Raw genomic sequence first — 15809 nt, forward strand, 5'->3', positions numbered from 1 at the left:
AAAATGGCCAAATGGCAGTGAAAAATTTTAACCTATTAACATAGCTTTCTTGCTTCTTATAAGTTGTTTAACAACATTTACTTTATTTAAAGGAATAATAGAAAATTAGGGTTTATATGGAGCAGCAGTATCCAAAAAATATATAATAGGAGCTATCCATATATAACTTTGAACATTTTATAACCACATCCAAAAAACCCCAAAATTAATGTAATATATTTAATTAACCTACTATATTCAAAATATTATCATTTCAACATAGACTCAACATAAAAATATTAATGGATAGTTTATTTATTTTTCATACTAAGTCTTCAAAAGTCAGCGTGTATTTTACATGTACTGTACGTCGCAACAGACCAGCCATGCTTCAGGTGCTCACAAGGCACGCGTGGCTGAGGGCTGTCAGGTTACAAACAACGCGGTTCTGCAGGGCCTGACCTGTCCAATGCACTGCATGTTCTTTCGACATACCACCGATGTTCAAAGTGAAGTATGTACGTTATCAGGTAGACCTTGGTAGATCTGGGGAAATGGGGAAAACCTAATTTTTATGAATATCCATGAAAAGAATGGAGAAAAAAAATCACTGGACATTCTTATCAAATATGCTGTAATAGCGTAAACTCTGAAAGCTCCTTAAAGAACGAGAAGTCTGTCAAAGTTATTCCTAAACAGATGTGTTAATTTATATAGAAGACAAACCACACTACCTTAAGTCAAAATTTAATCATCCAAAATTTGAACTTTCTGCCAAGTTTGATTTTTTTTTTTTTTTTTTTTTTACTTTTAGCAACTCTTTGGATAAAACGTTTAAGCACCCTGATTCCTAACTTTAAAAATTTAGAATTACAATTTTTGGCTAATATTTATAAAACCATGTATGTACTTCTATTTGGTGGAGTCGGTTTTAAATGCCAAAATGTTGCAAGAGATTGACCTTAACTTAGGGAAATTACTCATAAGTATGTAACTGGTGAAACTTGAACTATGGTGTGTACCACAAATGAAAGCCATTTTCACTACATATATCAGTAAACTGCCATTAATTACTTGCATAAAATTACAGTCTCATATATATTAATACTTTCTGAAGTACAATTTATGAATATTACAAATATTATCTTCCTGGTATAATAACATGAAAATGTTCATTGCTCAAATTATTTTAAATCTGCATTTACATTTATTATATTTACTTTGAACTCTGGTCAACAGAGCAAGTTTTGTCGTATGCATATTAGCAATATGTAGTGCATACATTTCTTTCTCCATACCTACAGGAAAAGAGTCCTAAAAAATAAAGTGAGTTTAAACTTACCCACAAATCATGTTCTGCATAATCAAAGAGCAGCCACACCTTCCTGTCGCTGTGAGAAAGGAACACCTTCTGCAATGCGATCACATTAGGGTGCTTCAATTCTCGTAAAAGCTGAATGAATGCAAGAGAAAGAGAGGGGTCACTCTCCTGCTAGCAAGGAGTGGGGAATGATGAATTTTCTATAACGTTAAACTGAAATCTTTGAAATTTTAAGCAAAATAAGATTTAAAAAAAAAAATACCCCTACTGGGGCACCTGGGTGGCTCAGCTGGTTGTCTTACTTTCGGCTCAGGTCATGATCTCACGGTTCATGGGTTTGAGCCCCACATCCGGCTCTGCTTGGGATTCTCTCTCCTTCTCTCTCTGCCCCTCCCCACTTGTGTGTACTCTCTCTGTCTCTCAAAATAAATAAATAAACATTTAAAAAAATACCCTTACTCTGAGATAAGTTCTGTCAACATCTTGGTGCATATCCTTTCAATTCTTTTTCTATGTGTATGTGAATGTTTTTAAATGGGGTTATTTTGGGTCACATTGGTGGCCCCGTCAGCTAAGCGTCTGACTCTTGATTTCAGCTCAAGTCATGATCTCAAGGTTGTGAGATCAAGCCCTGCAGTGTGGAACCTACTTGGGATTCTGACTCTCTCTGCCCCTTCACTGCTCATGCTTGTAATCTCTCTGTCAAAATAAGTAAATAAACATTTAAAAAAATAAATAAAATGGGATCATTTTAAGTAGCAAAATGTAAAATGGTAAACAAAAGCTGTATCTTATCACTAAATGATTAAATATATTTTGGAATGTATCTTTTTTGCTGTTAAGGGACAGAAACCGCATATTAATACTGTCTTTATCTACTCTAGCACAGTATATGCTCAGTAAATATTTGACAAAAGAAGGAAAGATACTTGACAAATCTCTATACTTATCCACTCCTAGAGCATGTGGTTGAGGATTTTTTAGGAAAGCAGTGAGTATAAGATAATGACTCTCATACCCACTGATTTAAAAAAAAAAAATGGTGTGGAGAAGAGGTCCTATAAATAGAGAAAGGAATAGGCCCTCACAGAGTAGAACCTGGACCATGATAAAAAGAAGAAAATCAGAAGAAGACAGACCAGATCAGCAAGTGAAAACAGCGGCACAGAACAGGCAGTTGCTTGATAAAATATTTAGCAACAATAACTCGAGCTGTCGAAGATAAAAGCCTATAAACATAAACATGCCTGCCACAGGCTGTCCTCAACCAGGGTTCAGATTTAACACAAACATATTCAATTTGATATTTTGAATGTCTTTTATTTATTTCATCTTTTTTATTTTGAGAGAGAGAGAGAGAGAGAGAGAGAGAGAGAGAGAGAGAGAGAGAGAGTGTGTGTGTGTGCGCGCGTGTGAGCGGGGAAGTGGGGCAGAGGGAGAGAAAGAATTCCAAGCAGACTCCATACTCAGTGCTGAGCCAGATGCAGGGCTCGATCCCACAATCCTGGCAACCTGACCTGAGCAGAAATCGAGAGTTGGACACTCAACTGACTGAGCCACTGGGGCACCCCTGAATGCTTTTTGAATATAAAACTGTGTGGGAGATACACAAAGGGAGAGGGAGCAAAATTTCTACTGAATACTTTCTGTGTGTAAGATGGTTATACATACATGTTTTTCTCTCATTTAATCCTTGCAACTACCCTATGGGGTACACGGAACCTGAAGTCCAGTGTAATAAAAATAACTTGAACAAATCAAACACCTAGAAAGAGAAGAGACTTGGATTTAAATAGATCTGCCTAATTCCAAGTCCATGCTTTTTCCATTGTGGCTAAAGTCCTTGTCTTTTTTTTTTTTTTTTTAATGTTTATTTCATTTTTGAGACAGAGAAAGAAAGAGAGCACTAGCGGGGGAGAAGTGAGGGAGATACAGACTCTGAAGCAGGCTCCAGGCTCTGAACTGTCAGCACAGAGCCTGAAGTGGGGCTTGAACTCACAAACTGTTAGATCACGACATGAGGTAAAGTCAGAAGCTCAACTGAACCACCAAGGTGCCCCTAAAGTTCTTGTCAAGACAGACATACAAATAGACCAATGAGACAAAAGAAAAATGAATTGCCTACCCATTCTAATAACTTTAAATGAGTTAAAGTAAACCTTGAGTGACTGTGCTGGAATCCCATAAAAATCAGGTGAACTCCATCTCTGGGACGTTTATAAATTACTTCCCAGCTGCCTAATTCCTCACTACTTTGGATGTTAGGTTTCCCTGTTCTTCAGTTCTCTCATTTTGGCTCTGTACTTCAGCTCTTTCTCTTCATCTGCACTTTGACCACTTTTTCTGGAAGGTGCTCTACCAGCTCTAATTTGGGCATGGTTCCCGGATATGACCCCCTGGGTTCTCCCTCAACCCACATGCCCTGAGACACAGCTAAGAGGTAAGAGTTAGGGTGGGCTGGGCTGCCCCTAGACAGCCTTCTACTTTTCAGTCTGCCTCAGGATTCTATCCATATTTCCTATTGGACCTAGGTGCGAAGGAGGAGCTGCAAAGAAATATCCAGGGAAGATATAATAGTCCTACTCCCTTGGTGGGAAGGGGGAGGGGCCAATTACATGGGTGCTCAGCTATCAGCTGCTATCTGTTCCCTCTGCCTAAGCAATGTTAAACAGCGCTGCTCCGTGCTTCAGGGACCAAGTGTTAGACATAACATCCTCCTAATTAATAACTGAATCAGAGAAAGTGCCATTTTGGAGAGATGCAGAGCTGAATTCCAGACAGTTTAATGCTTTTGAATGTTTTAGGCTCCCAGATTCAGTGGGTTGACACATTGAATGGCCCCACTTGCCATGGTCAACTTTCAAGCACGTGGACACTGGTAAGAGGCCTCACTGCAGGTGCAATGCCTTGTTACCCTCTCTTTCTGACTCCTGGTGTTGATGAACTTAGAAAGTTTGGCTTTATTATATCTCCACCCAAAATACATTGTCTTTGTTGCCTGCAGTAGAAGGGAAAGTGAAACTCACTTTCCAAAGATCAAAAGTACATAAAAGATATCTCATTACCACCCCTGGCCCTAGTGACCCTAGTCTCTCTTGACCGCTAGAATTAACAACTTCTATTAGTTAATCCTTCCAGTGTTTCTTTATGGAAATAAAGCAAATGGAATATTTTTTTTTAATCTGTCCTTATTTACTCAAAAGATAGCACTTAGCTTTTTCTTAGCACAATCTATCTTGGAAATCCCTCAATATCAATACAATACTAGTATGTAGAAATCTTTCTTTATCTTTCTTTCTTTTTTTAATGTTTATTTATATTTGAGAGAGCAGAGAGAGATGGAGACAGAATCTGAAGCAGGCTCCAAGCTATCAGCACAGAGCCTGACACAGGGCTCAAACTCACAAACCATGAGATCATGACCTAAGCTGAAGTCAGACACCCAACTGTTTGAGCCACCCAGGCTCCCCTCTTTATCTTTTTTATAGCAGCAATGTATTTCTAGGTCTTTTGCTTTCTAGGTTCTTTTTTATTATTATTATTGTGGTAAAATATATAAAATATGAAATTTACTATTTTAACCATTTTCCATTGTACAGTTCAAAGGCATTAAGTATATTCACACTGTTGTGCAGCAATCACCACTATCCTTTCTCTAGAACTTTTTTAGCATCTCAAACTGAAACCCAGTACCATGAAACAATATGGCCCCTGAGAAACCCTACTCTACTTTCTATCTCTATGATTTGACTATTCCAGGCAACTCATTAAGTGAAATCATGTAATATTTGTTTTTTTGTGACTGTCTTCTTTCATATAAGGTGTCTCCAAGGTTCATCCATGTTATAGCATATGTCAGAATTTCTTTCCTTTTGAAGGCTAAATAATATTCCATTGTGTGTACATAACACATTTATTTATCTATTCATCCCTTCCATCATCCCATGGATATCTGGGTTGATTCCACCTTTTGGCTATTATGAATGAATAATGTTTTCTTGAACACTGATGTACAAATATCTCTTAGAGTACCTTCTTTTATATATTTAGGAGAAAAACTGGTGGATCCTATGGTAATTCTACATTTAATTTTTTTTTGAGAAACCACCATATAGGTTTCCTTTTAATATGACCTACAGGAGAGAAAAGTATAGAGTTTTCAACTGCATGTATTTAGTAGAAATGTTTTCTTAACCTCCAAATTTGCATTTTCTAGTACAGCAATTTCTGCATATCTGCTAAGTCTCTCCTACCCTACAGGTCTCTGTAAGTCACTGAATATTAGTGTGAAGGCAGATGAGGCGAAGAAATAGCAAGCTAATGTTACCTCTGCCTATTCTGTTCTTTCTTCAAATTTGTCTTTCACTCTACAGTCAAAGTGATGTTTCAAAAATATAAAACTGATCATCTCCGACACCAGCGACAGGTCTAAGGAAGTAAAACATTAGTAAAACTGGGCAAAGTCCAAATAACGAGGTGCCCTGTAAGCCATGCAGAAGTGTCACAAGTAAGGTTCTTTAGTATCACTGGAAACTGGCTGGACACAGGGGGTTAATGGAGAGGCCAGCTGATATGAAAGGTATCATAGTTCAACTATCCTCTGTGTGTGTCTCATGGTCAGGCCACTGAACAAGCAAGTTTGAGGGTGAGTTGAAGATAACTCTCAGATTTAGCCCCACAGAATCATCTGTACTTTTATGTGTATTTATATTCATATACTTTTATATCATTTTAACAGTTTACAACTGTCCCCCCTCCTTAAACCTTGAGGGCAATTTAAAAATACACCTATATCCCCAGGACTAACACAGACCTGGAAACATAGAAGCCCTGTTTTCAGTGATCTCATCTAGTTTGAGGGCTTCAAATGTCACCTATGTCACGAACTCCCGGATGCTTATCTCTAGCTCACACATCTTTCCTGAATTCCAGCGATGCATATCAACATCTCTACTTGAATGTCAAAGAGCCAAAACTAAGGTGATAATCTCCACCTCCCTTGACCGCTACCTCAACTGTTCTTCCCTAGGCTCGGTTGATAGCAACTTCATCATTCCAGTTACTTAGGTAAACAACTTCAGACTTGAGCTCTATTTGCAATATACCTCCCCAGTGAGTCCTCCCCAGACCTTCTATTTGAAATTATAACCTCCCTCGCCACCTTTTTCTGCAAAGTACTATCACTACCAAACACATTATAGCTCTCTATCCCTTATCTACAATTCTGAAGAGCTCAGAAAACCAAAAGCTTAGGGCACCTGGGTGGCTCAGTCGGTTAAGGATCTGACTCTTGATTTCAGTTCAGGTCATGATACCACAATTTGTGAGACTGAGCCCTACATTGGGCTCTGTGCTCACAGTGTGGAGCCTGGTTGGGATTCTCTCTGCCCCTCCCCTGCTCACTCGCTCTCTCTCTCTTTCTCTTTCTCTCTCTCAAAATAAATAAACAAACATTAAGAAAGAAAGAAATTGAGAGATAGAGAGAAAGAGAGAGAGTGTGTGTGTGAGAGAGAGAGAAAGAGAGAGAGAGAGTGAGAGAAGGGAGGAAAAGAGGGAGGGAAGGAAGAAAACCAAAAGCTTTCTAGGAGTATGATCATGTAGGAAAAAAATTTAACTTCAATGGAAAAATAAATGCACTGTCAAGGGCGCATCCTTTCAGGTTATTGATTCTGATTCAACAGAAGCTACTTTACAACTCTGTACAGCATAGCTAACTGATAACAATGCAGAGTAATTCTCGTCTGTACACCTCCAAATTGTCCTGTCCAGTAGAGGTTCATTGACTTCCCTCTCTCATTATAAAAGAGGCCAGTTTTGCTTCAATTTGCACATCATTTTAATTTGCCTGATCTATAAATATGCCTGTTCTAGGGATTGTCCTTTGAATGGGCTATACCATCTCCTTGGTTCCTTCATTTACTCATGCAAATGTGTCCATCTTGTATCTGTATCACATCCTAATTTTACCTGTTTTTTAAAATTATCCTTTAATACTCGTTTTACAGAAATATCTCACTTGTACTCACATGAAGCTGTTACAGCCTTTATTCACTCAAGTGTGAATGTTCATACTTCTATACTAAAGAATATTAAAAGGTTTGCTTCCCTGGGGGCTAGATAACATAATATATATACATATTATCTTTCTAAAATCTTTTTAAAATTTTTGAGTCTAAAATACATCTGTTCCTGGGGCTTTATTTAAGGAATTGTGGACCTACATATTGTTTATCTGTTTTATCTTGTTTACCACCTGTCTCTCTCCATTAATGTATAAGCTCCATGAAGGCAAAGTTTTTGTTGGTTTTATACCACCAGTGCTTAAAATGGTGCCTGGCACACAGTAAGCACTCAATAAATGTCAAATGTCAAAAGAATTAAATCTGCTGAACTTACCTAGTTGTTACAAGAGAAACCAGTAAATAGCTTGGAATATTGTAAAACTTTGGTATCCTTCCTAAAGGTGTTTTGAATGATTTTGTTTTTAATAAACTGAACAGACTATGTCTAAAAATAGTTTTTCTAACGATACTGACTTTCCTCAAGCTACATTTATTTTAGGCTTAAAAAGGAATAGTTATCTCCACTAGCGCCCACACTACCAGAAGTCCAAGTGTGAGGCTTTAATGTAAAGAGCAGAAACACGGCTCCTAACAGCTATGGGTGAAGTATTTAACCTGTGTAGAACCCAAAAAGCCAAAGGATACGATGAGGGTGCTTCCTGAAAGGGAAGCACTATAAAATTCTAACGAAAATGTACACAGGAAAAAGGGAGACGGGGGACACACCCCAGGAACAACGAGAGATTCATCCAAACACTGGTTACCCTCAAGGCATAACTGAATGCTAGACCCAAAATAATTGACACTCAAGAGTGTATTCGCTACCCTTATTTGCTGAAGCAAACAATTTCTCAACCACTATTTATTGAAGAAACAAATGAACAAAAACAGTAAACATAAATGTCCAATAATAAGACCGATGAGTAAATTATGGTATATCAACATACTGTTGTCTCACACGCATATGCCTAGAGTTTTTGAATACATGAGAAAAGATTTATACTATAATATTGTGATGTAACATTAAAAGGCTGAAAAATATTAAATGTTTATAAAATAGGAAATACATTAAAACATAACATTAACATTATGGGTGACTTTTAGTGCTTTCTATTTTTTTATATTACAGGTTTTCTATAATGAGCATTACTTAGAATTTAAAAACTCACACACATGCACACACACATGCACACACCCCAAAATACAGTTCTTTCTCTCCAGAAATCTACCTGCTAACATAAGATACTATCAAACGATCACAGCTTCTTATGTGGTTGGTCTGAAAAGGGACACAAAGAAAGAAGGAGATGGTTGTGCTTGTACTTAACCTTAATTCTTGGAAATATCAGATTGCACCAATGGACTTGAACATGACATTATGGAACTACAGATATGCTTTGATCATATCTAAACAATAGTTAAGTATAATATGATTTTCCTGTTACAGTCCAACACTGTTTTTTTTTATTATTTTTTTAATGTTTTATTTATTTTGAGAGAGACAGAGAGCATGAGCAGGGGAGGGTCAGAGCGAGAGGGAGACACAGAATCTGAAGACAGGCTCCAGGCTTTGAACTAGCTGTCAGCACAGAGCCCAATGCAGGGCTTGTAACCACGAACCGTGAGATCATGATCTGAGCCTAAGTCAGACGCTTAACTGACTGAGCCACTCAGCACCCCACGATCCAACACTGTTAACGTCTCCTGCGACAGATACACAGGGTACAAAAATGATCTCAAAGGAGCCTAATGAAAAATGTGCAATGAGCATGCCAAGATTTTATCTGATCTTCCTTCAAGAGCATATAAGTGACCATAAAAAGTATCTAGTTTTTCTCTGTCCTAAACAGATAATAAATAATAAACTTTTGTCTCTAGGGTACTACTTAGGATCCTGACTCAGTATGGAGAGCCTTGGGCTAGACTAACAATTACGGAACCCATTTTTAATTTTTATCCATACATTTTTCTTCCCCTCTTATCCCGTCTTTCTGTTCTCCAAGTCTCTGATGCCCCCACGGGTTCCAGATTCTCTTTCAGGGAATCTGAATGGAAACGGTCCTCTTATACTTCAGTCACTCACTTATCTCAAAGTAAATTCAATTATCTATTCTTATTTGATCTGTTGAAAGTAACTGTAGAATTCATTTGACTATCAATCTTTCCCCATAGTGAAAATGGCTTTCCTTTAGGAAGCACTGAGTATACCATTTAAGTCTGTGTGTGTGTGTGTGTGTGTGTGTGTGTGTGTCTCTCTCTCTCTCTCTCTCTCTCTCACACACACACACACACACACACACACAAGACAAATGAACCCGCTTATCTTATGGCAAACGGGATTCACCTAACTCCAAAATGTCTCAGTATCCAGTATTCCTAAACTGAAATTAAGAATTAGCATTTTGAAATCAGACCCTTGCACATCTGAGACAGCGCGGCCCTTCCGGGGGCTGGTCTTTGCAAGCACACAGATATATTATAACCTTCCAGCAGGTGGCACTCATACCCTGAAAAGGGGTCTATAAAACAGTGACCCAGCTCTGGTTAAAGGTGGTCCTACATTTTCTTGCTTTATTGTATGTTAGGGACACTGCTTAGGTCCCAGGCATAAAGCTTCAGGGAGGTCAGTGCTCCTACTGCCACAAAGAGGAAGTGACAGTGAGGCAGCAGGCACAAGGCAAAAAGTACAGGTTTTAGAATTCTAAGATCTGGGTGCCTGGGTGGCTCAGTCGGTTGGGCCTCCAGCTTCGGCTCAGGTCATGATCTCACAGTTTGTGGGTTCAAGCCCCACGTCGGGCTCTGTGCTGACAGCTAGCTCAGAGCCTGGAGCCTGCTTCAGATTCTGTATCTCCCTCTCTCTCTGACCCTCCCCTGCTTATGCTGTCTCTCTCTCTCTCAAAAATAAATAAAACATTAAAAATTTTTTAAAAATAAAAAGAATCCTAAGATCTGAGTTTGAGTCCTGACTTAACTGTATGACACGGAGCAAGTTGATTTTAAAACCCCTCTGGGCCTCATGGAATGATAAATATCTACAGCCAAACATAAACACAGTTTCTTTAAGAATTAAATGAAATATAAGTACATTATATAACATAATGCAGAGGACTTATTAAGAACTTGATAAATTATAGTTATTACTCTTATTAAAAACTCTTATTAATAAGAATGTGATAAGGACTACATGACGTAATGTACACAGAAAGCCTGGCATACTACAAGTTCTTGAGGAACAGTAACTGTCATTCTATAGAAGTAGAAGAGACTGCCCACTCCAGACAGAGACACCTGTTAGAGGGAGATGTACTGCGTACGGAATGCCACAGCTTTTCCTTCCCAAATTTCTGAAACTGTCCCCTGGTAGAATCTATAATAATACTCTGGCTATGGGAGAGTTACTTTCCTTTCCATTCTGCAACATTCTGGTTTCCTTTTCTCTCTGCCTCAAGCACAACAAGGTACTTGACAACTGAGAAATTTCTGAAACCAAGTGTGAGGTCTGTAATAAATAAATAAATATTCCCTCAATTATGATAACATGTATATTCTTTTTAAAGTATGAGTGGGGACTGGGGCACCTGGGTGACTCAGTTGGTTAAGCATCCGACTTTGGCTCAGGTCATGATCTCACAGTTTATGAGTTCAAGCCCCGCGTTGGGCTCTGTGCTAACAGCTTGGAGCCTAGAGCCTGCTTTGGATTCTGTTTCCCTCTCTCTCTGTCCCGCCCCCGCTCGCTCTCTCTCTCTCTCTCTCTCCAAATAAAATAAACATTAAAAAAATTTTAAGTATGAATGGGGGCACTGAGTGGCTAAGTTGGTTAAGTGTCCAACTCTTGATGTTGGCTCAGGTCATGATCTCACGGTTCATGGGTCTGAGCCCCTCATTAGGCTCTGCACTGACTGCATAGAGCCGTCTTATGTCCTCTCTCTCTCTCTCTTCCCCTCCCCTGCTTGTGCGCACGCTCTCTCTCTCTCTCTCTCTCAAAATAAATAAACTTCAAAAAAGTAAATAAGTAAATGAAGTATAAGTGTTTAATCTTTCATGTAACATAGTCCATAGGAGAAAACTACATATTTCTTATAAATCTATGGCACTCTGAATATATAAGGTTTAAATATGAAAACTGAAACAGATGCAAATCAAAATGAAGAGTTTACAAAGTAAAATTTTCAAAGAACTAGAATTCTCAAGGGCTTTCTGATTCATTGAGGGGTAATTAGAAAATCTTTTCATGTTTCAATGCTCCTGGCTGAAAATCTTCCTTACATTCACAATTACTGAAACTAATTTTGTCTTTCACTCTGGACATTGTTTTAGTGCCTTGGGGTTTCAGAAGTTAAAATCCTAACAAATAGCTATTTCCTACTCATCTATCCTGTTTATCTCCCAGAAATAAAATGTGGAAGAAAAAAACCAATTTAAAACTCCTTATTTAGGAGGCACCTGGGTGGCTCAGTTGCTCAAGAGCCCAACTTCAGCTCAGGTCATGAGCTCAAAGTCTGCAGGTTCAAGCTCCGTGTCAGGCTCCGCACTGATGGTGCGAAGGCTGCTTGTGATTCTCTCCCTCTCTCTGCCCCTTCCACGTGCTCTCTCTCTCAAATCAAATCAAATAAAACAAAATCTCCTTATTTAGATCCTTAAAAAAATAAGAGTATTGTTTTATTCTCCATAATTCTGTCTCTAGTCCTCTTTGTTCTGCAGTCTCTCTTGACATCTTACACACGAGTCTGAGGCTTAGCTACTACTTTTATGGAGAATCCCAAATCTCAATCTCTAGCTCTAATCTCACTCCTAAACTCTGACATCAGTTTCCAACTATGCATATATACATTCATATGAAAAGCCCATTGGATCTTAAAATCCACAGATCCAAGACTGAACATAGCTCGCCCACTTCTTAGTGTGTCCACTATCCTTGCACTCACACTAGTATTTCCTAATCACCAAGGCAGGCTCAAAACTTAGTCAGTCAGGCTCAGCCACTGAGCAAGCAGTACGCACTCTGCCTCTGAAATATCACTCATGAATTCTCATCTTGATAATGAAAAGAAACCTTTAACTAATATTTACACTTGTGCTCCTATCTCTGCCTGGAAAGATCTTCCCTATCCTCTTTGTCTGATTAATGCCTACTTGCTTTTTTACAAAGGAGTAATTTATCACTGCTTAAGAAGCATTCTCTAAAACTCCTAGTCAGAAGTGGGTGTCTCTCTGTATTTCTGTTAACATAGCACTAATTAAATAAAATTATGATGTAGTTTAATTATCTTTCTCCCTCAACAGATTGTAAGGTTCTGGAGTGCAAGGACTATGTCTTCCATCTCTACATGTCCATTGTCTTGTACAAGCCAGACACATGGTAGGTGTTCAACAAATGCTGGCTGAATTAATGAGGGATGCTTTATCTCTTACCTCTTTTTCTATTACATCCTATGCATTGACATCAGAATATCTTCCTAAAATAAAAAGTCCGATAATGTTAGCTCTCCCATTCCAAAATCTTAAATGGCTTCCAAGGAAAACTCCTAAATAGGATATTCAAAACCATCCATCCCGGGGACAACTAGATGGCTCAGTCAGTTGATCTCACTGTTTTTGAGTTCAAGCCCTACGTCGGGCTCTGTGCTAACAGCTCGAGCCTGGAGCCTGCTTCGGATTCTGTGTCTCCCTCTCTGTGCCCCTCATCCGCTCACACTCTGTCTCTCTCTTTCTCTCAAATATAAATAAACATTAAAAAATTTTGTTTTAAAAACCATCCACCCCAAAGGCTAAATCTATTTCTCCAGAAATAATCTCTTGGGTAGGGGTGGGGGTCAGTAGGAGTTGAGACTCAAGATAAAACTGCATTGTAAATGAGGCAGGTGAATAGGATAGGACCCAAATTAAGGACTGGTGAGCTTTTCCTTGATAAAGGGAGTATCATAATTGCCATATGTTGTGGCCTTCACCTTAAGGACATTCCCTATGCTGTCACCATGAGTGGGCAGAATATGCATATATAGCAAACCTAACCTGCTCTGGAAAGTCCAAGAAGGTGTTCCTAATGAACTGTGCTTGCTGGAAAGAGAACTGGGAAGTACAGAGCCTCGACCAGCAAGGCGGCACACTAGTAAGTATTCTCATTATGTCACAAAGACACCAGTTCTAAGAACTCCTTCACTGTTCATCTTTTAGGAGCAAGTATCAAATGAAATCCCTACTTTATTCTAAATTTGCTATGGCAGACTTCTATCACTATGTAACAGAGATGTTGCTTTTTTTTTTCTAATCCAGATAAATATTTATAAAACCATCTAGCACTACACCTGGCACAAAGGAGACACTCAACAAGTTTTGTTGAACGCAATAATGAAAGCAACAGAACATGTTTGAATTGGGTTTCAAGCACATTGGTTAAATGACACTTATTCCACATTGAAAAAATATTATTTTTAAAACTGAAAAAATTTCTAATAAGGAATTCAGTTAAGTCTGAAAGCTGAAACTGGCATTTGATTAATTAAGCAAATAAAGTTGTAATTTTATCCAAAATGGCCATAATCAACCTTATTTGTATCTCAGTGCACTCTCAAGCTGTCTGGGTTCACATCTAGCCCATACCTTTATAACTTATACTTCTAAAATATACGATTTCGGGGTGCCTCAGTGGCTTAGTCAGCTAAGCATCCATCTCTTGGTTTCAGCCTGGGTCATGATCGTGTGGTTCATGAGATCGAGCCCCACGTCAGGCTCTGCACCAAAGGCATGGAGCCTGCTTGGGATTCTCTCTCTCCCTCTCTCTCTCTCTGCCCTCCACCTCAAAATAAGTAAATAAACTTTAATAAATAAATTAAATATACAGTTTATATCTTCTTTAGTAAAAGCAGGCAACCAAGTAGCCCTGAAAGTCATCTCCGACCCAGTCCCCCACCCCTGCACACATGACCTCCACCCTCTCCTCCCACCTCCACATCTGGCTGAGGATCTTCAGGGAGAGGGAGCGGGGTTTGCTTTCTGAAGGAACTTGTTTCATACACGTTGGATGTTTTGCGTTCAGAATGACTGGTATGATCAATGGTCAGACACCCCTCCCATAAAACTATAAGAAATTGCACTAACATTTATAATTTATAGCTAAGGGTTTTGATTAATTATTAATAGCTAAAACACCAATACCAGTAACTCAATGTATTTCACATCACTATGCTTCCAGAGAAGATAAACACAATGAAGTCAAGGCTCAAATAAATTAATCATTTATAGCTCCTGAAGACCTCACAGGAATTTAAACAGCAGTAATAAGTAAAACTACTAAACGATCTGACCAAATCCAGGAAATGTCTACTGTATTGTTTCCATTAAACAGAAAATTCACTTCCTTCCTACTCTTAAAGAACCTTTGTATGCATTATAAGCAAACACAGAGGGGGGTGAGTTTCCACAATGAAATAAATGACTCCTTTATATGAAACATCTACTAGAATTAGTAAATCCTAAATATTTCCACTGAGTATTAACTTTAACTTTTAAAAGGGCTACATTGTGACCAATGTGGTTTTTATGAAAATATATTAAAACAATGATGGTGGGACTAGTAATTATGATATTATAATAATAAAAAAAATTCAAAATACTCTTTCAGTAATCTTGTATTTAGGGGCATCTGGGTGGCTCAGTTGGTTAAGCATCCAACTTTGGCTCAGTCATGATTTGGCAGTTCATGAGTTGGAGCCCCGTGTCAGGCTCTGCAGTGCATAGTGATGTGAAATACGTTCAGTTACTGGTATTGGTATTTTAGCTATCAATAATTAATCAAAACCCTTAGTTTTATGGCAGAGCCTGATAGGATTCTCTCCCTTTCTTTGTCTCTCTCTCTGCCCTTACCCTAACACTTTCTTTTGCCCTCTCTCAAAATAAGTAAATAAACTATTTTTTAAATGTATTTACTCCTGGGAGAGTAAGCATGAGCAGGGGAGGGACAGAGAGAGAGGAAGACACAGAATCCAAAGCAGGCTCCAGGCTCTGAGCTGTCAGCACCGAGCACAACTGTGAGATTATGACCTGAGCCAAAGTCAGATGCTTAACGGACTTTGCCACCCAGATGCCCCAATAAATAAACTTTAATAAAATTAATAATAATATTGTGTTTAGCAGAGCACATATGCAAAAAGGACAGCATTAATTTTAAAGTAAGCTTTCTTTGAATAATATTGGAGCTTTGAAATGTCTTGATTCAAGACTGCTTGAAAAAATACATATAAAACGTCACATCTCACTAGACTCTCCTCTTTGAAATGTAATTCTCGTTTGTTGAGATTGGCCTGGATTGCAATATACTTTCCTCTTAGGACTGCCTTTGCTGCATCCCAGAGATTTTGGATTGTTGTATTTTCGTTTTCGTTAGTTTCCATATTTTTTTTAATTTCTTCTCTGATTGCCTGATTAACGCAATCATTCTTTAGTAGGGT

At 38.4% G+C, this 15809-nt stretch overlaps 1 protein-coding gene across 3 annotated transcripts in view; it reads right to left on the bottom strand.

Annotated features, from left to right (window-relative positions):
- CDK19 (cyclin dependent kinase 19) overlaps positions 1-15809 on the bottom strand; it is a 180559-nt gene that overhangs the window by 58957 nt on the left and 105793 nt on the right. For all 3 annotated transcript variants that reach the window (XM_029944497.1, XM_029944498.1, XM_029944499.1), the window contains one exon: positions 1322-1432. In XM_029944497.1, coding sequence (XP_029800357.1) covers positions 1322-1432 — 111 coding nt within the window. The remainder of the gene's footprint in view (positions 1-1321; positions 1433-15809) is intronic.

This window comes from Suricata suricatta, chromosome 7 (assembly GCF_006229205.1).
Source record: "Suricata suricatta isolate VVHF042 chromosome 7, meerkat_22Aug2017_6uvM2_HiC, whole genome shotgun sequence".
Lineage (NCBI taxonomy): Eukaryota > Metazoa > Chordata > Mammalia > Carnivora > Herpestidae > Suricata > Suricata suricatta.